We start from the raw sequence: 22,407 nt of genomic DNA on the forward strand, positions 1-22,407 counted from the left end.
TCGATAGGTGAAAGGATTTGAGGTGCACCGGCATAATCGTGTGGATGTTTAATGATCGACCTTCTTTGGGTCATTGCGAATAGATGTACACTGAAAGCAAAAGAAAAACGATCAGAAAGATATTATTAAAAATATTCTCTCTCTCTCTCAACGAAGGCAAATCGCTGGATGGATGTTGTTAAATTGAGATCTATGGTCGATTGTCGATCAAATCCAACCAATCTTCGCCATTCACACAGATCCAATAATCCTTGTTGTGATTGTATGATGTTGATGACCACTTGAAGTTGTGATGATGAAAAGGATAATTAAAGAGGAAAGGGGTAAAAGCGTTTTTAAACAATCGAAAGTGGATGTAGTAGTCGATAGCAGGATTAAAGCTTTAAAGCGGGATAAAAAAGAAACGCGCCTTGAATTATGCATGACCGTTGTTAGCTTGCAATTCATGGATGATGTGTGTGTGCGCTTCTCTTTTTATCGGGGGGGGGTAAAAAGCACAAACAGCTTCCAGTGTGTGCGGTGCGGTGCTTTGCGCAGAGTTGTGCTGGGCGTATGTATAACTCGCTCGCAAGCAGTGCAAAAGTGCACCCTCTCTTTACACACACAAAGGCAAATAACCCTAAAGAACAAAAGTTATAATTAGCCTTTCTTTGTCGTGTATTGTATGCCGGTGCCCCCCTCTTTTTATCTCTTGAGCGTACGTGCGCAGTGGCTGGCCCTTCAAGAGCGCTGACGCGATTTTGTTACCAGCCAAATTACTAGTAAATTGAAATTGCATCGCACTTCGTTATAGAGACAGATTCTGTATGTTCAACTTGAAAATTCAAGAAATAAGTATGTAAGACTAGACCTTCTTAACTCTATTTTATAAAAAATAGATCAAATTAAAGAGTATATAATAAGAAGAAAAAAATAGAAAAAAACAGAGGAGATCGTTCAAAAAAACAGACGCAAAAAGACGAGAGACAAAAATAAATTTACCAAAAAACGACCAAAAAACAGAGGGCACTAAAAAAGATCCGAACCATCCAAAAACATATAAATAAAGATAAAAAAAAATATAAAAAAAAATACACTCTATAAAATAGAGCTAAGAAGGTCTAGTCTTACATACTTATTTCTTGAATTTTCAAGTTGAACATACAGAATCTGTCTCTATAACGAAGTGCGATGCAATTTCAATTTACTAGTAATTTGGCTGGTAACAAAATCGCGTCAGCGCTCTTGAAGGGCCAGCCACTGCGCTGCTCATTCTAGACAGTTCATTTGTACCTTTTTCTTAAAGGCCAAGCGTAAGAAGGCATGCATGACTACTTTATAATAAGAGTAAAACCCTTGTAGTATGTAAATCAGACCATAATCCGTTTGGATGATGTAAACATTTCTCCGGCTAGGCTACTGTCTTCTAAACAGAATTCTACAACGATCACCTATAGCAGGCATGAATTGCTACCACTTCTTACTTGAATGCCTTACTGGATAAAAGACTATGTCACGGTTGATTTAGATATGAGGCATCCGCGTAAGATTAATCAGGGTATGTTGATAATTGTTACATTTATTACTGTTTGAAATAAGGTGATACTTGAAAATCCACTGGTCTCGAATGATGATGTTGAGAAATATGACCTCTATGCCGACTTTGGAGAAGTGGGGTAGCGATTTTGTCTCTTTCTGGTGTTCAATTCTTCCGACTCGTGTAAACTTGTTGCCAAAAGATAGAAGTATGCTCCATTCAGTGCATTCAAAATATCCTCAACACTTGTTTTGCCTGATTGCATTGCAAGATGAAAGTAAGTGTTAGTGATGACCACATCTTCTACTTAGCCACATGTACTCACCGGAGTGTTTTGGTAGAATGAGTCGAAGGAAAATGAAAATGAACGGGAAAGTGAAAAGAGCACCAAATCCGGCCGTACGTCGCATTTCAAGGACAATTCTACCGGATCGAAAGACAATAGTGAGTAACCTTGCGATCTTCTTCGTTATCCTTTCACAAAACACTCACCCTAGCCCGTCAACTGTGTCCAACTGATGCAAATGGCGAAGACGGGAATAAAATCGCACACCGGAGGAACACTGATCAATAATCTGCCTTGCTTCGCCTGTCGATAATCTTGCATTGAAAGTCTGCCGGGTGGGAAGACGCAGTTTTATCGCGATCAGCATATTTTTAGAAACTTCCTAATCCGCATTTACTCAACTCACCTGAACGTCATCCAATCGAATTCTCATCCTTGGATCAGGGAGCCATCTCACTACGCTATTGTCTCTTTGCCTTGCCACAATCCGCAACGGGTACGCAAGAATCAAATGACAAATGCTAGAAAGGAACAATCCACTCAATTTACCAAAACCCAATCTACGCAAAGCGAAAAATGTGTTCGTAGGCCAAACGATTCCATCTCCATTTGGATCAAACAATCCCATCAAAATCTTTTTTCCTCTTTGAATATTTTCATTCATTTCATTCTTCTCTCTTAAAATGTTCAAATCCATCGAATTGCGACGGAGAGAATGATCGGGAACGTATGGTAATGATTGAATCCTTCTGCCATGAAAAGAAGTTTGTCGTCTACGTTGTGTCCAATCATCGCTCTGAGAAAGATAGTCAGAGATTGTTAGTATTCTCACCTACAAGCACAATTGCATCCCTCCCCGAAACAGCGCTCACCAAATGCCTCTGTGAACGTGAAGCAACGGATGTATTCGTCGTCGTTGCAGATAAGTATGCATCTTCGATGCCATTATACAAGATTGATGTTTCATCAATACTACCCGATAATGAAGAAACACTGCGTAACGAAAGCGGCCTTGGCATTTCTGTTTTTCTTGAGAAGTGGATGAGCAGAAGAAAGCAAAGAGGACAGCAAAAAAGATAGGGGAAGTTGGGGATGGGCGAATGAGAAAAGACGAAAGGATGGATATCAAGGCTGCTTGATAAATGGTTCTCGACCTCGTGGAGTGCACCTTGTAGACTGGAATACACAGCTCTATCCATGGTCAGTACACTGAATCACAAATCTGTCATAATGCAGACGCTGAAGTGTATGCATTTACTGCTAATGCATATCCAGAATCATTCATCCCGCCAAAGCGACTTATCACATTGGATTGACAACTCACTCAAGCTGCTAGTCATGTACGCTGGTATTCTACGCATATTCATACATTCTACTCTTTAAACAATACATATGTCCGTTCCACCATCTCGATCATCATCCTTCTTGCTCATGACCGAAATCAATGATGGAAAAAAACAATCTTACAAAGCACTTTTCATGCTCCAATGGCCAAACAACTAAATCTTTCATCTTCCGCCTTAGTTTACAGAATCATGCCATATTCTTCATAGAGGCATGTTCCGTGATATGAGGCGGGTCCCGGGGGAATACTCATGCAAAACGTTTCAAGTCTACTCATCAAGAACAGCTCTCTTTCCCTCCAAATCGTATACCAGAATAAATGCCTATGTGCATTCGCGTTCGTTTTGCGTGTTGAGATTACAATCGCCATAACGGTATCCTGCTGTCTGCATTCAAACCGAGATGGTCAAACATGGACATGATAGAAATGTATATGAATATGTGTGTGTGAGCGTGTGAAATGTGCAGTGATATTAGTGCCGGTAAAAGCTCAGGAGAGATCAAAGAGTTGAGCAAACTTGACCTTGAACCACACTGTATATCGGAGAGTCGTTGGTGCTGGTCACTTAGATGTTGCTTGGGTACAACATGATGCGAACGCTGGCACCGAAGGCCTTTGGTGGGATGTTGGTGCGGAATTTGGAGCGAACGGCACCAGAGTTACCGTGGGCACGGGTGACTTTGCCCCAGATAACGCGGACCTTTGATCCTCGTCTTTCTGTGGGTGCTTTGTAGACGTATGCGACACGCTGAGTAGAGAGGAGGGAAGGAGGGTCAGTATACGTGGCATGTCGTCCTTATTCAATGCTCCAAACTCACCTTTCCGAGGTAGAACTTGGTGTCCTCTGGCTTCTCAACACCTTCGATCTTGAGAAGGGTTGTGCGTGGGTGAGAGTTGTGCTTACCACGTTGGTGGCCGGCGATGCGTCCCTTTACGTATAGTCGAGACTGAATGAGGAAAAGAGAGGGATGAGAAGTCAGTTGTTGTTGTTCAGAGTCATTGGTGCTGGATGAGATAGCTGCTGTTTGAAGATGAAGAATATACGAAGAGAGTGTTGTTGAACTTTGGCGAGATCTTTTTGCAATTGTTGTATTGATCAAGCAGGATTCGTGGTGGATCAAAAGAGTCTTCACGCAAACCCGACCTTTAGAACGGGCCATAATGAGTCGATGCCAGAACGCCGTCCATCTCATCTCTGAAAGTATACGGAAGTCGTCGTCGTGATCCTTTGGCGCTTTCGTGTAGTAGCAAGCAGTTTCGTCGACTTTGTATGATTGATAGTACGTTTCGTACATGTTTCATCTGATCGAAACCATTTCCATCGATCATTTCATACCTCTCTTTCGTATCCCATAAACCTCATCCTGATCGCATTCACTTTCCATCATCTCCATCCAGCAGCATATTCGTCATCCATGCAAAGTCGATTTACTTACCATCTTGTCCAATCCTTCAAGTTGAGCAGGCGTGGTGGAAGGTGATGAACAGGATGATTTGTACAAGTTCAATTTACCTGTGGTTGAATGATTAACTTCTTCGTCTGCAGTTGTTGCTGCTGCTGCTGCTGCTGCTGCAAGTGGACTTTTGAAGGCACACACACGCACTGCGTAAAAGCCAGGCTTTAGTCACGCTTCAATGACGATACGCAGCAACAATCATAGGCTTAGGACCGATAGAAGCATTAGAATATTCAGGTATTCAATTACAAAATTATAATACGAGTCCACACTGTAATTGTGTACAAGATTTGTATTCAACCCGATACAACGCGCTGTAGAAAGCGCGCACCGCAGAAATAAATTCGAACAATGCATCACGTGTAAAGAATTGTCAAACTTTCCACAAAACACACGTGCAAGACTAAGAAAGAGTAAGATTTCACGTGCTTCGACGAACAGATGAACAATCATTCTCATACTTCCAATTGATCAATATGTTCCTCCTCATGCTTTCAAAGTTGAAATGGCACAACAGTGTTCCAGGACTTATATATTCACATTGCTATCTTATTATGATTGATGACTTTCTAGAATCTAGGTCTACACAATGATCAAGGCAGGTTGCCATTCCATCAGGTACATTTCTTAATTCGCCTTTACCAAAACGATGGCCGTTCTGCTTGGTAGGTATACTTGAACGAAGTTCTTTCTTCCGTTCCATTCCAATGGTGAAGTAAAGAATCTACTTTGAGCATGATCGATTCTACCATGACCACCGAATTTCTTATCATCCGTATCCAACCCAATCACATATTCTCCCGGTACTTCAACTCCAATTCGATAATCCGTGTAAGATTGAGTTGCATGCAAATTGAAAATGAATACCGCACCTGCACGTTCGAATGCAATCATTCGATCTGATTCATGTTTGAGCGAAATGTATGCTTGTGGAGATGAAAGCCAGTGCAAGCCAGACTCCAAGTTGTTCATAGCTGCATCGAACCAGTATAAATATTTGTATCGTAACAATTCATCATCGACCAAATTGAATTGTCTTCGTGCATGTTGGAAAGAAGAATTATTACCTTCACGTGGGAAGTCGAGCCATTCAGGATGACCGAATTCGTTACCGATAAAGTTGAGATAGCCTTCTCCACCTAAACTATGAGAAAGCAGTCGAATGATCTTGTGTAATGCCAAACCACGGTCAATGATTGGAGTCCTTTCGGTAAGATCAGACATGTTTGTATACATTTCCTTATCCATCAACCAGAATGCCAATGTCTTATCACCCACTAATGCTTGATCATGAGATTCAGCATACGCGATCGTCTTTTCACCATGACGTCTGTTTGTCAATGTGAAGCAAACGTTACCCAAATCCCAATCTTCATCGCGTTGTTCTTTCAACATCTTGATCCACATATCAGGAACAGCCATGCTCAAACGGTAATCGAATCCAAGACCTCCTTCATCCACAGGTCTGCATAACGCAGGCATTCCTGAAACATCTTCGGCAATCGTAATGGCACTTGGTAAGATCTCGTGAATCATCACGTTTGCCAACATCAAGTAAGCAACACCTTCTTCGTCTACAGAAGGTCCAAAGTATTCGTGATATCCACCAGAGAAACCAGTTCCGATACCATGATGATTGTAGAGAATGCTGGTGACACCATCGAAGCGGAATCCGTCAAATTGATATTCTTCAATCCACCATCTGCAGTTGCTCAATAGGAATCTCAGTGTTTCATGATTTCCATAGTTGAAAAGACGACTGTCCCACAGTTCATGTCTTCCTTTAGCTCCTCCATGGAAGTAGAGATAATCTGTTCCATCAAACATGTTCAAACCATCCAACACATTCTTGCATGCATGGGAGTGAACGATATCGAGCAAAACAGTAATGCCCATCGAATGGGCTACATCAATTAGCTCTTTGAGGTCATCAGGTGTTCCGTATCTGCTGCTAGGAGCGAAGAAATTCGTGACTTGGTAACCGAAAGAACCATAGTATGCATGCTCTTGAACTGCCATAATTTGTACGACGTTGTATCCCAACTCTTTAATTCGAGGTAGATTGTTTTGTGTGAATTCTTTGTATGATGCTACCCGAGGCTCAGGTGAAGCAATTCCGACATGCGCTTCATAAATCTTGACATTATCTGGTTTCGGGGGACGAGGGTGCTTGAATTTGTACCTCTGGCTTTCTGGTGGGTTCCAAAAGATTGCATCGTATACTGGAGATACAGCAAGATTTTGGGTAACATAATTGATCCAAACAGGAAGACGTTCGATTCGTTCTCCACTCGGAGTCACCATGCTAATTTTGATCTTACTTCCATGTTCGATTGGGCATTTTCCATTTGAGGCTGGTACGGTAACTGTCCAAAATCCAAATTGATCTTTTTGCATTGGATGACTATCACGATTCCATCCGTTGAAATCACCGATCAAACTTGCTTGTTCTACACCGGGAGCATATTCTCTATATGTTACAGCTTGTGATTGCGGGTCAACATGCAGTCCCATCTTTTCGTATCCTTTTGAGAAGTTAGCCAAACCACCTTCTGTCTTTTGAATTTGATCGTACCATTTCTTGAAAACGGAATAACGAGATCGTAATCCGTCCACGAATGGTTCAAGCCAAGGATCAAAGCTAACGATCTTTGTTCCGTCATCAGCTTTTGAGTAGTCTTTTGAAGTCATCTTTGCTTTGATGTGATTGAAATCAAAAGATGATGAGAGCAATGATCCAGGTTCAAGTGGCGAGAATGTATGCTATTCCCATTGTCTTTCCCCCATTCCCATCAAAATGCATTGGATAGTTTATGCTGCATGATTTCTATTCCCATTTGCAGCACACGCTAATTGTGCCTGATCTTTTGCGCTCGGTGGAATTATCTCTTTGTCTTCTTAATCTTTGCCCCCACACCTTAAGAGCACACACAGAGTGGAAAGGTCTGTGCGTGGTTACGCCATGGGCGCGGCTTTGTCTAGTGGAAATTCATAATTGATTACTTAATCATAATCGCTTATGTCAGCTGCTCACTCGGCACCAAGACGAATTACAAAGTTCTTCCCTGTCTGAGGGGTAAGTCCGTGGGTGGATGGATGTATCAGTTGCATCACCGAGCCATTGACCCTTTTCATTTCCTCACTAGTCTTTGTGACATGCCTGAAAATACAAGTTTGAGTGCATGTATCTGGAATGCATAAATACAAGCGGCAATAAAAGCCAAAAAGGCTGTGTTATTCAAAGGGAAAAACTTGGCATATGATAAGCAGTGAAGTGACGTTGTATTACAGCACAAAAGACGCCGTGCATAGTATGAGTCTAATATCGGCTAAGGAAAAGAACGCGTTGTATTCGAATTCGAGCCGCTTTGCAATTTTAGTGTATTTCTCATTGAAACTCGTCCTTTTGGGCTTGGATCGCTTGTTTTGTAATGAAATCAGTTGAATGTAAATGCATTTTTGTATTCATTCAATACAACAATTCATTCACTTCTAATTTAAATATATTGTACGCAATATGATAACGGGTAAAGTGGGGGGAAAAGATCGATAAAAAAAAGGATTCAACAGATTCAATGACAGTGAGAAAGACATCATCTTCTCAATCCCTTTCTCCTATCATCATCCAAAACCCTGCCTATCGCGAAGAAAAATTTAAAGAAATCGGTATTCACACAGGATAGGACATCACAGGAGCCACAGCATTACGTCATTCTATCCTGTCAGGACAGGGAGAAGGAAAAAAAAGATTCCATTATAGGGCGCGATCTTTACGACTTTTGGGAATAGCAAAGGTCCGATCTTCGCAGGTTCAAACGAAAGACGACAAAATCAATAAGTATTGAGCAAATCCTTTTTCTTCGGCTTTCTCATTACGGCCACCGTCCACCCATTTCTCAATCTTCGATCAATTCTCTCAATCATCCAGATTTTCCTTGATTGTCGGATTTGAAGTTTGCATTTATCTTCAATTTCAAATCACCACCACACTTTCTTCATAGAGCGGTCTAGCCGCAATCAATTCGGATCGCCGCGTTCATCATTGCGATAATTATTATCCGCATATCTGATCGACGTCCTGAAAAGCAACACGAACAAAAGCTATCGTCTTGATATTGTAATATCTGGTGACAATTTGCCAAAACGATCGAAAGCTGGAAAGACTGATCATCCCGAGTGATTGACTTTCCCACAAAGCAAATCAAAGCATTGCGCCGGCGCTTTGCGTATTGACAGGCTGATCAAAAATATCAGTAAACCACTTTCATTCCGCAAGTCCCTAAATGCAACCCAGCCAAAATTGATAGCAATCAGCATCAAATTGATTACGTCAATTTCGGAGCTTCAAATACCGATTCAAGGAATTGGTATCACGACGCTTTCTTTCATTTCCTCATTGCACTAGAAGATAGCGGCCCGAAAGGAGATTTCTTGGCTGAAATATTTCGGATCACATTTCCCAGACATCCGCACACCATTTACCGATAATTGTGATTTCAAAGAGTGGCATCCGCATTTTCCTTCATTTCACTTTATCGACGCCCACTTCATCTCTTCTTTGAAGTTATTCTCCGACCAATCACGCTCACCGCTTTCGCCGTATTTTCGATCTTGTCGATTTTTCTCACTCTACTTTTTTGCAATTCACAAAAGTATCACACCATTTTCAAAACGGCGTTTACGGATTAACAAGAAAAAGTGAACGTCATAATCATACTTTGGAACAAAAGAAAACTTCTGTCTCGTATTTAAGGATACTCGAAATTGCCGGAAAATAACCCACACCTTATTCTTGTTTCTCAACGACTTTGTTTTTCTTTCTCACCCATACCCCACATCTAAATCTTTAAACATGGGTCGCAAAAAGATCAGAATTACACGCATCCCTGATGATCGCAACAGAAGTGTTACGTATCTCAAACGCAAAGCTGGATTGATGAAAAAAGCACACGAATTGGCAGTGTTAACAGGAAGTGAAGTGGCGGTTATCGTATTTGGACAAAATGGAAAATTATCCGAATTCTGCAGTGGAGATATGGATCACCTCCTTTTACGTTACACAGATCATAAAGGACCGGTTGAGAGAAGGGGACCGGAACATTACTCAAACGATAATGACGATGATTCAAATTATGAAGGAGGTGATTATGACGATGGAGATGACGATTTCGATGGCAGCTTTGGCGGTGCAAGTGGTACTGCCGGCGATCAATCAGGAGCAGGTGGAGATTATTCTTTTAGTGGTGCAGATAATAGCGGCGCAAATGGAGGTGCTCCAGGAGATGGCAATGCAGGAGACACTTCAACAAGCGCATCAAAAGGAAGCACAAAAAGAAAAGCACCCAGAGGAAAGAAGATGTCCGATGCACAAAGTAATAGCAGTGGATCATCGAGGAGGAGTACTTCCCCTTTCAACAATGCAGGTACATTAGCAGCTGGTGGACCGGTGATAAAAATCGAAGAAGATAATGGAGTGGATAGAAATACGTTGAAAGCGGCAATTATTCGAAACACATTATCCAAACCACGCACGGATTTGGAAATCCTTCAACAGATCAACGGACCCAATCCTAGACCTGTTGGCATGCAACACCATCATTCATTCTCTACTCCTGATTTCAATTTCATGCCTCCACAAGCACAGATGAACAACTTTGGGCATCAGCAAAGAATGTCTTTGTCAGGTCTGCCGAACGGAATGTTGCCTCAACGACCAAACACAGCAGGCGCTGGTCAAATGCCAGATAATCCGTTCGCGGTGACCCAAAGGCAATCACCACCGAGGTTTGCATTTAATGCACACATGGATCAATCTGCAGCATTTGCACAACAAGCACAGGGGCAACAACATCAATTCTTAAGCCCAACTCCTATCGGCTTTCCTTCCGCGACGCCTCCTCCTCCGAGTCAGCCGGGAATGTCACCAATGCAATCAACAACGTATGGTGATTTAGCACGTGGCGGAAACGTCAACCCTGGCGTTCAATCTACCTTGACCGTACCTGGTCAAACAAACATGCCTGACAATCATTCACAACCCGTTTCACCTTCATCACCAAATGGTGTCGGTCCGGATGGTTTGATGCCATTGGCACATCCTATTTTGAGACAACATCCTCAATTTGAATCATACGCTCAACAATGGCGAACGCAACAACAGAGGAATCAATCGGTACCTTTGATTCATACTGCACCTCCTTCGCCCAGTTATACGGCTAATGGACAACCTTTGCCATTACAAATACCAAACATGTCCAATGCAGGAGGAAGTGTAGGTAACTCACCAATCAGTCCACTTCCACCACCACAAGGATTCATCAAGCGAAGTGCATCGTTTGGCGTTACGAGTGCTGACGATAATGGAAGGTTGATGGTGATGGATCAACAGCCACAACATTCAACACCAGGTCAACAGCGTTTCTTGAATCCGTTTGGTAGGTCATCACCCGGTGCAAATCCGATGGCAAGCGGTGTAGAAGATTCTACTTCGTTATCTACACATTCATCTTTACCGCCACCACCTTATGCGCCAATGGCTTCAAGTACATCACCTTTACCTGAAAGTGGTGGCGGTTTGGGTGATAGCTTAAACTGTGAAGAGATGAGCGGTACGAATATTCAACAGCCAATCTCCAATGCTGCTTTCAATGATTTGATGGGATCCATCCTGGGCGATATGGGATCGAGCGGAGATGTGACGAATGACGATGATGATGGCACAACATCTGGTGATCAAACGCTTACTTCTTCAAAACAAGATGAAGATGTGATGCGTTCGTTAGATAGCGATCATTCGTTAAGCACTTTGGTTAGCAGTGAAAGCTTTGATGTTTTGATGGCTAATGGCGGAAACGTTGATGGATTTTTGGGTAAATCAGACGTTAAACCACACATGCACAGGCACAAATCAAGTATAGACAAAAATGCCGAAGTACAAGAAGGTATGGTTCGTTCAACAACGATTGATGCAACGCAAGATGCAACTTGATTGTGCACAATAAGTTCTGCTTTATTTCTCTTGAGAAACTTTTGTTGTATTTCTAAAACAGCCTCCTTTTTCCGTTTTTTTTTTGTCTCATACTATAACAAAGTGCCCGCTAATCTTCAATTTTTCTCTTTATAAAGTCAAGGCAGGGCCTTTTCCACCCCTTCTTTTTCTTCTTTTTCTCTCCATCTCGAATCAATGTAGATACAACTTTCCGCTTCACTTTTGTTCCACACATGTATAGATGTCAATTCATCAGATGATTACATAATGCTGTAAAGTTGATGACTGGAAAAGATAAGGAAAATGAGAGAACATTCGGTCAGCATTTTTGTCCTTTCAAATCGATTTTTCCTAAGCAAAATCAGTAAGAGTGAAAACGTAAACGTCTCCCCCCTTGTGACCTATGATATCAGCATTGCCAAGGTGATTGGCATGAATGACTGACGTGCAAATTTGAGGAAATTATTCATCCTTTGATGGGAGGAAATGATTTACGAGATGCTCACCTTTTATCTAACATGTTGTCGAGAAAAAAAAAGATGCATTAGATGCCTTTTTGGTATTGGCATACAAAAGTGGTGAAATGATGTATGATGCATGATCCGAAAATCGTCCTCCTTCCCTCCCTCCTACCATGCGGGCTACTTTTACAGGAATGCTGCTTGTCCACGTCTTGCCAATTCGACAACTTTCCATCCACCTGTGATTTCGTTGTCCATCTCTTCTTCCAAGCGGGTAAGAACCATTGCATATCTACATAGATCTGCTTGGTCTTCACGTCCGGCAAGAATTTCTCCTGTTTTTGCATCTTTGAAATACATTAATTCTTGACTGCTAAAGCTAACGACTACGACTGGAACATCGTTTTCCAACATTCTTGCTTGCAAGATTTCAACTTGTTTTAAATCCAACAATCTTCCGTTCAGAACAGCTCCACGTTGAACGTAAGGATCGATAGTTGCCATCAAAACGTTGAATGTTGCTTCTCCGCACCATTGACGCAGTAGATGACGTGCTGCTCCATGATAAGAATCAATGATTTCAGGAACGATGTATTCCCTCAACTCCTTTTGGAAACCATCCAAGGTAAATGTATGATCTAGCGTTTGGAACGCACGAACGACTTTTGCCGTTTCATTCTCTTCGAACCATCCACCGATCGTTTCGGTAATTCCTCTCAATCGTTCAACGAACGGATTTTCTGATTCATCATAAGATTCACGTAATTCTGACAATCTTCGCATTACTGGATTGCTTTCTTTGAAAGATGACCATGCTTGCTTGTATTTGGGCTCAGGTCGTAGTACAAGTGCTTGTCCGGCATTAGGATTGGCCGCCGCTTGTGATCGAACACGGGCTGCGAATCCTTTTGGTTTTGGTGGAGGCTGTTTTGAGCCTGAGGCTTCGGGTGATGTTTCACCTGCAGGAGCTTCTGTAGGTCCAGGAGCAGATTGAGCCTCTTCTGCTTGTTCTCCTTCTGCACCTTCCTTCTCTGCTTCTTTCGCCTTTTGTGCTGCTGCTTGTGGGTCCATCGAGTCTTCCATCTCACGCATCTTGTCTTTCACTTTTGTAGCTTCCAACATGACATCTTCCACATCTTCACTCGGAGCAGGCTTACCGATCTTGCGTAATCTGATCTCTCGTTTGATCTTACGTTGTGTTCGTGCATCTGCTTCTGAATCTGTAATGATACGCAATGCAGAGCCTCCATCATCGAATGCATCTGTTAACGTCTGAGCGAAAGCACGATAAGCTTCTGTATTTCTGATTGGTGCAGTTGTATCTTCTAATTGACGTGCTAATCTTGAGGAAATTGCGCCTAATCCTTTGATTAGCTCACTTTCTTCCATTTGTTTTAAAGTGGCGCCGACCGCATCTCCAACTTGGCCACCACTTTTACGTAATTGTTCAGCGGCTTTTTGCAGTCTAGGATTTTCCTTGATACTTGCCACTATTCTTGCACGTTCGTATGCTTCACGAACTCTTTTCATCGTTTCGCTATCTTGTACTTTTCCTGCTTCTCCTTGTAATTGTTTCATATTTTCTTGCATCTCTTGTGATTTTTTCAATTCTTCTCTTAATGTATCAACGAATGCTTGAAAAGGTGATTTTGTTGGACCTTCCATTCTACGTGAAGATGCATGAAAGCCTCTAATACGTTGATGATATGAAGGTCTTGGGCTTGCGTAGCTATAACGAAGGCTGGTAGTTGTCATATTTCTTCCAACATTGAGCATACGTTGATTTCTGTTGCTCATCATTTGTCTTGCTGAGATTGCATCAACTGCTCCACTCAAGGCTGAGCGAGCTGCTGATCTTGATGCCGCCATATTTGTAATGATTGACTTTTGATGATTGGTAAGAACGATAAAGGCAATCTCTCTCACTCACACCTTGCATCCGAACATCAATCATCAATCTTCTAGAATCTTTTTCCAATTAAAAAATCCTATCCGACTCCCCCGTGCTTAGAAATCTTCACGTGTAGAACAAAAAGGTGGGCTTTGCGCCCTGCGCGTTTTCTACTGCCTGTATGCAGTTGGCACTATGCCTCCCGAACCCTCTGGCTGTATGCGGGAGAGTCCATAACATGGTCGCGAGCTAAGAGAAAGAATGTAATCCTCACAATGTTCTTTATTCAGTCAACACATCAAATAGGAGAGATGACCATACAAGTTTAATTGTACCCTACAAATCATGTGCAATTCTGATCAATATGAATCAAAGTTTAGACTTGATGTCGACAGTAACAGGAGCAGGCATACCGTCACTATATTCATCTCCATGTTCTCGTCCTTGAGGTGAGGCAACCAAATCACCTTCAACTGTAGATTCTGCCGTAACTGTTCCATAAATCTTTGCTCTTTCATGATTGAATAAATCAGCAATACTCAAAGCTGAATCTAAAGAACCTTTAATTTTCATCCTTCCAGTATTATAAATCTTACTTGCAAACGTACGACCAGCAGCAATATCCACAAGATCACGGTCAATGCATTCGATCACAACATCTGCTTTACGTTTACGACCCAAGATTGTTGCCGGTGGTTGTCCTTTACCGATCTTGCCTGATTTCTTCAAATCTAAATACCAATAAGCCGGTCGAATACCACCACCGGAGATTGTCTTTGTCGGTCTTGTACGTGGGTTAGAGGGATCCAAAGGTTGAGTGGGATGAACGATAAACAGAATGATTGCTCCCACTCTACGTAAAAGTCTTTTGCGGCTTACAGGTGAACCAGCAGGTGGATTATCGATCACTTGACGTGTTAATGCAAACACTCTACTTGATTCAAAACCTTCAACGTTTAAATCTGAAGCGTCATCTAATGCACGTAAAGCTTGTGCTCGCATACGATCTTCCAATTTGCTCGTCATTGTTTAGAGGTGGTGATGGTGAAGATGATCTCCTAACTCCCCACTGAAATGCATTGTTCCTTTCCCGGATTACCAATCTTTTGTTTTTATTCTCCGGGGTTTGACATTCACTTACATTGTGTGTGTGTGTTTGTGCTTTTTCACGCGTGCCTCTCTTTCTTAAAGCGGGGATTTCTCAGCCGTGATGCCCGACCCATTTAATTTAGCGCATAAAATGCTGCTATCTGTTTGTCCCTTATGTTTTAAGCTCTTCCCTTCTAATGTGGAGAATTAAGCGCCAGTAAGTCAACTTCACAGGCAGAGATCACATTTCATCAAAAGATTAATTTGAAGAATTTCATGGAAATTAAAACTAATTTGATATTGAATGTGATATCATAGTAGAAGGATGTCCAGCATATTTCGGAATAGTATTGCATTGATTGAACATTTTATAACCGGTGAAGGTGTACGTACAAGGCGCGGGCCATTTAAGACACGCACGCAAAGGGTGCTTTAATTTTACAAGGCACACAATCAGTCAAAGTTAAACCGCTTTTTGGCTGTACGATGAGCCAAAGATGCATCCTATTTTTAAACACACACCAACACAAGCCGGGACAATATATGAATAACAAATATTGTTATTAATTCATTCTACCTCACCACCACACCTTTACAAAATGCCTTCCACTACTCAAACATCCCCGTCAACCGGTTCACAAACACAAGGGAACAATACAACAGATCCTACTGCTAACACACAAGAATCATCAAAATTCAAAAGATTCTTAAAGAGATTCGGCAGACGACCAAGTGAAGAAGGAAGGGAGAGTGATATCCAAAATCAAACACAACCCGGAACAGATGGACCTGAGAATGGCTTACAAAACAACTTTGATGGCAGAAAGAATTCTTCACTAAGAAGCAGAAAAGGAAGTAAGACAAATGGAACTTCCACACAAAATGGTAAAGGCAAACGTAGCGAATCTATGCTCTCTGGTCGCTTCTTCCAGACATCTCCTAATGCTCCAGCAATTCCTTCATCTACTGGCGGAAGAAATGCTCCTTTGACTGCTCCTCTTGATAATACCAACGTGGGCGGACTGGCTAACACGTTAACCGTTCCAGGTGAATCGGATGCACCTCAATTAAGTGGTGTACCGCAACATGAACCTTTGGTTTCAGCAGATCTGATCACGCCATCTGTAGCAGCCGCAGCCGCTTTGCCGATCTCTATACCCTCAAATGGCGATCAGAATTATCAAACAGGTAACAATTCAGCAGACAATGCAGTCATTCGTGCTGATGATCATGCGCTAGCACATCCAAACGGAACTGCGAACGATGATCATGCAAACCTAATTACGGCAAACGGGATCAGCAACGGACAAGGACATGTTCTTAGCCCTCAAGGCAGTTATGGAAGTAGTCAAAGTCGTAATGCACCTTCATTTGACGATGATGAAAGTGCGGATGTATCAAGAGGTCGCGATAGTGTGGATAATCGTACGATGGATACCGGAAAGAGTCGAGCAAGTACAAAGCCAACAACATTGATGAGCATGGATACACGTGAAAATGTTCAAGGTAGCAATAATTACACTCCAATGGCACAAATTGCACAACATCGACATGGAGAAGTTTATCCATCTCAAAATAGGGTTGGTTCTTTGCGTGGAGGCGAAAGTGTTCATAATGCACCCTCTTCAATTCAATTTGCATCTGCTCCGCCTATGGGACGAACGCCAAGCGGAACGATTGTTCAATTACCCGGACAAGATGAAGCACCAGAAGAGATGCCTTATGCTCATGTTCCTACCGTTTCACGACCTCATCCAAGCAACAATCCTCATCCTTCTGGCATTCCGGCCGATAATGCAAGTGTTTTAACATTGGCCTCTTCTACCGCTGCTGCAAGTATTGGCGGAGGTGCGGCTTCTTCGCGTGGTCATCAATCCCATGCTGCTCCAAGCTTTGGTGGTGCACGTTCGATCGGAGGTAGTTTGATGGGAGAAAGAAGGAATTCTTCCGATACTTATGCAAGTTTGAAAGCATTACCGCCTCTTTCAAGACGTGGATCAGATTCTAGCTCACGAACAGGAATGAGCGTAGCAGCAAGTGCGACGGGCAGAAATAGTGCACAAGCAATGATGGGTACGAATGCAGCAGGAGGAATTGGATTTGCCGGACCAGGAGCACCGGGAGATCGAATTAGTATTCATCGAACACCATCACAAAAAACTGTTGCAACGCAATTGTCTATCCCACTTTCACATTCTAACGTTGCTCTTGGACAACAACAACAACAAGCAGATAATGCTTCTATCACTTCTCATCTCGATCCTGGTGCAGCACATCATCTTGCTATCACGCCTCAGACGTCAAATGTACAGTCCAATACATCATCCAATGATGTCAGAAGTGAGGGAGAGGTATTATCGGAACCACAAGCGAATGAACTACCAAGCATTACTACCACATAGTCAATTTCTTGCAAAAAAGCAGCAATGTACATAAGTCATACCATACTTTATCTATCTGCCATCAAATAATCATCCATGGTCTTATTTTTTTGGCCGAAAGTGTGTTCAGAATGATGCATTTGGCAAAGCAGGGTAGTATACAAAGATTGGAAACAAAGTGGATAGACTTCATCTTTCTCATACCTGCACGTTACGATTATGAAGCAAATAAGTCTTACGCGGGAAGACTTTTGGCGAAAAAGCTGGAGGCGGAACAGGGATGATCCAAGTAGGTGGTTGTTGTATCTTCTGCTGATCGTGTACAATCCTTGCTTCTTGCAAGACAGAACTATCTTTTGGTGTTGCCAGGTTGCATGATGAAGAATTAGGTGAGAGCGAATGCAATGAAGCCGATTCCGATTCTGCCGCCGCCAAAGGTGGAGTATGTATACTATAAACGATCGATCTTGCATCGAAATATTGGATATCATCAAAAGATCGGTTTGACTGTGATATAATGAGTTGTTCATCTAAAGGATAATCACTTTCTTTGATTTGTTTACGCTTTATTTGCTTTGAATGAATGGAAGAGAATGAATTTTGATGACGAATTACTCCTTCATTTTGAGCTGTACTACTTTGAGAAGGAGTTCGATGAAGAGATCTTTGATCGAAAGGTGAGATACTGTTTAGTTCGGATGTCAATTCATACTGCTGGCCGCTCGGGTTGTTGTAGCTGACTGGCGAGAATATGTTGGCGTGATATTTGGGTCTGATCTGGTATTTGTATTTCTGCTCTTGTGGAGATGACAAGAACCTTTTCACAAATCCTCTATTGCGTTTCGGCATTTGAGCAGCAAACGGGTATGCTTGTCTGACATCTTTGTTGCTCGTGCTGCGTTGATGATACCAATCGACTTGAAGACGAGGATCCAAGTTGTTTGTACTGCGTATTGAGTATGGATTCATGATCGACCAGGTCATAACGACAAATGCCAAAACAATAGCCGTTAATGTGCAAGCAACTGAAGGACGAACCAGGCTTGAAGCAAAAACGCTTGTACATAAAGAGATATCACATTGACTGTTCAGACGAAAAGGTGTCAGCCTGAATCCTGCTTCCTCTTCATTCTCACAAAATACTCACTGCTGACTATGATATGCGACGCCAACGATGATGACCAATGATGTTAGACTGAAAAGCCACCCAGGTAAAGTCCATGATCGCGTTAAAGGAGTACCTCTGCTGCGTCTAACATGTTCACTTGATCTCGTCTTCGACCATGATCGATGGATCAAAATTGGCAAAGTGATCATACCTACAGTGCTCATGCTCGCACACGCCAAAGCTATCTCTTGCGAAGGCCATGAGTTAATTATTACATCATTTGGTAGGGTATCATCAATCGAGGTTTTATAGGCGATCCAGCTAAGTACCGAAGCGCTCATAAAAAGTGCTTCATCAATAGTGAGTGCGGTGGATACTACCGTCCTTAGTCGTCGTGTTTGCTGTTGTGAAGTCAAATGGAACATTCTTTCAGACTTGATCGTAAAAGGGAAATCCTGGAAACCAGCTGCAAGATAGAAGCGATACTTATAAACGACTAAAGCAATGTCGATCAACTTTTCCCGGGTAAGGCTCAAAAGAATCATATGATTCGAATACTTTCACTGATTGAATGCAATGGGACGTAAGTGCATATTCTATCATGTATCGTTGTCAGGTTTGTATACTAACAGCCACGTACCTGCAGCTGATTGTTGAAAGAAACAATGCAATGTAATGCTTGTTTCAATTCGGTACGTATGCCATGTTTCGTTTTTATGCTAGGAACCTCACCTGATTCTATAGGTGGAAACCCTCTTGATGAAGATAGGTACACGATCGATCGTATGCAAGCAGAATAGGCATAATAGCATAGTATGTGTACCTTCTATGCCAACTCTTTACACTCGTATCACATGTGGAATAGGTCTGCATGCCAAGCTATTCTCCATAATAGTCGTCAATTCTGCTGTTAAACAGATCTAGGAGCAAGAGTCTCTCTTTGATAGGAAGGGAGGTCAAAAATAGAGCAACAAAGAATTCATATTCGATTAGGTGCTGGTTTACCGATATTGTCCCCTTCGTCTTCTCTCCACATCAGCTAGTTTATCACACAAATTCTCTTCTAACATGAACCATGATTTTTATTATAGATAGTATATAATGTATTAAACCTTAAAAATCAGTAAGAATGACCTGAACGACAGGCAAAAGAGCAAAGGAGTTAGGCTTGGTAAGATGACACCCATTTCTTTTTCTGCAATCTTCTTACCTACTAATGCAGGCGCAGCGCTGCACATCGTTCGTACGGTTTTACCTGTTATCAGACTTAAGACTTGCATAATCGATTATAACTCTAAAATGCAAAGCCACATAAATCTAACCGCTAGACTCTCTCACGCCTCAATACATATGACCTATTTGTCCAATTGCGAAGGTATCTATGCTTTCCTAAGCGACGAAAGATCAATTAGAGCGAACATGTAATCATCAAAAGTCAGATTACCGTCTAGCTTCTCTCAGGATATAAGATAAATACCCAGTTCCCCGCTCGCGCTCGCGCAGAGCAGAACGAAAAGTAAGGATTCAGCGTGTGGGTGCAACTTTTCGCTAATTTTTCTGGATGTGCCACTGTCTCTACTGGGTGTAGAATACTCATATATATGTGTCACTCTGATTGTGTATAAGTGTATAAGATTCACATTTAGATTTCAATTAAAAAAGATTCTCTCTTTGTTGCCTCCCCTTTATACATGTGCATATTTGCCTTCTTCTTTTCTCTTACGTGTCATAGCAGCAATAATTGCACTTCCAACACCACTTCCATCTTCGGCTTGATAACATTTAACTTTTTTACCCTTTTCGCCAAATTGATCTTCGATTGCTTTATGAAGTCGATCAGCAAAGTGTGGATATTTGCTAAACAAACTTCCATCACATCCAACACCGCATCCTTCTGGATTTTCACCTTCCAAATAACCCATCTTTGTTACCAAAGCACAAATACCACAACTTGATAAACGTGCTGCTCGTGTTCCGATCACTTCGGCCAACTTTTTGAAAAATTTACGTTCTTCAGGTGTTGTGTCCAACTTGAAAAAGTGTGTGAACAAACCGGTAACTGTTAAAAGTTCATCAGTTGGATCTGCTTCGATCAAAGATAAGAATGCAGTATCAAAAACTTGAGGCGTTTCGATCTTGTATGTGTTTTGACCTAAGAATAAGATACCATCGTCTGCCATCTCACACAAGATCAGACGGAAAATTTCACCAAGGTACAATCCAGCAATCATCTTTTCGTAAGCTTGCTCGTGTGGCTTGTTGGAAGACAAGTCAATGTGCTCATCGTACTTTGTTCGGATTTCCTTCATGTGTTCATGCTTGAATGAGTCAAATGCTCCATATTCACAATTGACAGCCATATCTTCATCGCCAGGCAATCCCAAATCGTTGATTTTTGGAATGTCTCTGATGTGCTCCATATAAGCGGCATTACAACCTGTTCCGAAAATGCATGCAATCTTTGTGTCCTGTTTGACGTAGTTGGAAGCGATCAATGTACCGGTTGTGTCATTGATGATGGAAGTCATCTTGATTGGTACATTGTACTTTTCCAAACTATCGCGGAACATCTGAGCGCAATCTTTACCTTCCGTGTTTGGATTACCGAATCCCTTTGTCCATCGGACAAGCTTACCATGATCGATAGCATTCTGTTCCATCGGGTAACTGAAAGTGAAACCAAGAGCGATTTCCTCTTCTAGGATAACCTCATCATCCTTTCCATTACCAAAGTGATCTTTGATGAATGTGTCCAAGCATTCGACACAGAAGTCAAACAATTCTTGTCCTTCGCATTGCTTTTGTTCATCTGTCAAACGAAACTTCGTTTGTGTGATTTCAAATTTGCCCTTTCCTTGCAAGACAACATGGCATACACGCAAGTTTGTACCACCCAAATCCAATGCCAAGTAGGAACCAGTTTCATCTCCAGTTGGCCATCCGAACACGAAAGCGGGCAACATGGGAACCGTTTGACCTTCTTTCTTTAAACCGGTTTCAAGTACTCCAACGAAACGCTTGGTGATCTCCTTGAGTCTTTCAGGTGTTAATTCAAACATCTTTCTGTACTTTTCAAAATGTTCGTTCAACACCTTTTCTGATGCACCTGGATTTTCCTCATGTTTGTGTGTGGAAGTGTGCCAGTAATGTGTCTGTGAAGAGGAGGTAGACAGGTCAGAGTCAGTACTGAGCCATTCACTGAGATTGTCCTCGCTCACGTCATGTGCGTTTGGGAAGTGATTAGGATCAGAGATTGGCGGCAATGGCGGTAGGGTTGGCGGAGTCAAAGAGACTGGTGGAGCCATTGTTGAGGGTGTATATTCTTCTTCTTGATGGTGATGGAAGTGTGCCACCATTTCTGCTGCCAGCATTCTTTTTTTTGCTAGTGAGCCCCCTTTTCACCCTTATCTCTTCCACTCATCTTCCTTTGTATAGTAATCGGTTCCGTATACTCACATGCGAATCCAATTTTTCAACACCCGATCCACGACGACCTTTGAGTGTTTGACTGCCCCTCCTTCCTTTACCCGAGCCAGCCAAATTGGCATCAGCTTTTGGTGCTCTTTGTGTTGCAGCAGCGCTCATTGTGATTTGTGTCGAATTTGTTTAGGAGATTGCGCCTTAATTTGTTGGAAAAAGCTGCAAGAAGGGAAAAAAGGAGCCGATATCCAAGGCCAAACAACGGAATGACAGATTTGAGTAAGAATAAAAAAGAAAGCTCATACAACGGCTTTCTTTAGCCAACGGTTGTGCGCACTTACAGAGATACACTGCCCCGATGACGGTCCAAATCAAATCACGTAAGAAGATGCAAATGAACTTAGGTTGTAAGTTGCGGCTCCGTAGCAATGTGTTGATGAGCGGGTGAAAGAGATGAAAGTAAGA

The 22,407-nt window shown here is 42.1% G+C and overlaps 9 protein-coding genes across 9 annotated transcripts; 2 read left to right on the forward strand and 7 right to left on the reverse strand.

Moving 5' to 3' along the window:
• Positions 1-1,631: 1,631 nt before the first annotated feature.
• On the reverse strand, positions 1,632-3,001 carry FA14DRAFT_158092 (uncharacterized protein; the record flags this gene model as incomplete). Its single annotated transcript, XM_025497934.1, has 5 exons — positions 1,632-1,771; positions 1,842-1,939; positions 2,009-2,130; positions 2,209-2,598; positions 2,639-3,001. The coding sequence occupies 5 exons, from the start codon at positions 2,999-3,001 to the stop codon at positions 1,632-1,634; spliced, it is 1,113 nt and encodes a 370-aa protein (XP_025352461.1).
• A 613-nt stretch (positions 3,002-3,614) lies between these two features.
• FA14DRAFT_85427 (60S ribosomal protein L33-A-like protein) lies at positions 3,615-4,694 on the reverse strand. The gene is made up of 3 exons (XM_025502998.1): positions 4,584-4,694; positions 3,966-4,094; positions 3,615-3,895 (listed from the first exon to the last, which is right to left on the reverse strand). The coding sequence occupies exons 1-3, from the start codon at positions 4,584-4,586 to the stop codon at positions 3,713-3,715; spliced, it is 315 nt and encodes a 104-aa protein (XP_025352462.1). The 5' UTR covers positions 4,587-4,694; the 3' UTR covers positions 3,615-3,712.
• Positions 4,695-5,219: 525 nt separating this feature from the next.
• Positions 5,220-7,440, reverse strand: FA14DRAFT_162394 (glycoside hydrolase family 13 protein). Its single transcript, XM_025499583.1, has one exon. It carries the CDS (start codon positions 7,293-7,295, stop codon positions 5,232-5,234), a length of 2,064 nt encoding a protein of 687 aa, XP_025352463.1. The 5' UTR covers positions 7,296-7,440; the 3' UTR covers positions 5,220-5,231.
• A 2,016-nt stretch (positions 7,441-9,456) lies between these two features.
• On the forward strand, positions 9,457-9,624 carry FA14DRAFT_115799 (SRF-like protein; the record flags this gene model as incomplete). The annotated part of the gene is made up of 1 exon (XM_025496131.1): positions 9,457-9,624. A coding segment is annotated over one exon (168 nt), but the record flags the coding sequence as incomplete, so codon positions are not given.
• Positions 9,625-12,122: 2,498 nt separating this feature from the next.
• Positions 12,123-13,979, reverse strand: FA14DRAFT_162395 (Tim44-domain-containing protein). Its single transcript, XM_025499584.1, has one exon. The coding sequence runs from the start codon at positions 13,920-13,922 to the stop codon at positions 12,240-12,242; it is 1,683 nt and encodes a 560-aa protein (XP_025352465.1). The 5' UTR covers positions 13,923-13,979; the 3' UTR covers positions 12,123-12,239.
• Positions 13,980-14,238: 259 nt separating this feature from the next.
• Positions 14,239-15,158, reverse strand: FA14DRAFT_192416 (uncharacterized protein). The gene has a single exon (XM_025501934.1). The coding sequence runs from the start codon at positions 14,968-14,970 to the stop codon at positions 14,314-14,316; it is 657 nt and encodes a 218-aa protein (XP_025352466.1). The 5' UTR covers positions 14,971-15,158; the 3' UTR covers positions 14,239-14,313.
• Positions 15,159-15,632: 474 nt separating this feature from the next.
• Positions 15,633-17,933, forward strand: FA14DRAFT_175011 (uncharacterized protein; the record flags this gene model as incomplete). Its single annotated transcript, XM_025500569.1, has 1 exon — positions 15,633-17,933. The coding sequence occupies one exon, from the start codon at positions 15,633-15,635 to the stop codon at positions 17,433-17,435; it is 1,803 nt and encodes a 600-aa protein (XP_025352467.1). The 3' UTR covers positions 17,436-17,933.
• On the reverse strand, positions 17,613-19,067 carry FA14DRAFT_158099 (uncharacterized protein; the record flags this gene model as incomplete). The annotated part of the gene is made up of 2 exons (XM_025497935.1): positions 17,613-18,471; positions 18,562-19,067. The coding sequence occupies 2 exons, from the start codon at positions 19,065-19,067 to the stop codon at positions 17,613-17,615; spliced, it is 1,365 nt and encodes a 454-aa protein (XP_025352468.1).
• Positions 19,068-20,187: 1,120 nt separating this feature from the next.
• Positions 20,188-22,407, reverse strand: FA14DRAFT_138837 (putative hexokinase). Its single transcript, XM_025497068.1, has 3 exons — positions 22,284-22,407; positions 21,979-22,161; positions 20,188-21,674 (listed from the first exon to the last, which is right to left on the reverse strand). Exons 2-3 carry the CDS (start codon positions 22,105-22,107, stop codon positions 20,208-20,210), a joined length of 1,596 nt encoding a protein of 531 aa, XP_025352469.1. The 5' UTR covers positions 22,108-22,161; positions 22,284-22,407; the 3' UTR covers positions 20,188-20,207.

This window comes from Meira miltonrushii (genome assembly GCF_003144205.1).
Source record: "Meira miltonrushii strain MCA 3882 unplaced genomic scaffold FA14scaffold_5, whole genome shotgun sequence".
Lineage (NCBI taxonomy): Eukaryota > Fungi > Basidiomycota > Exobasidiomycetes > Exobasidiales > Brachybasidiaceae > Meira > Meira miltonrushii.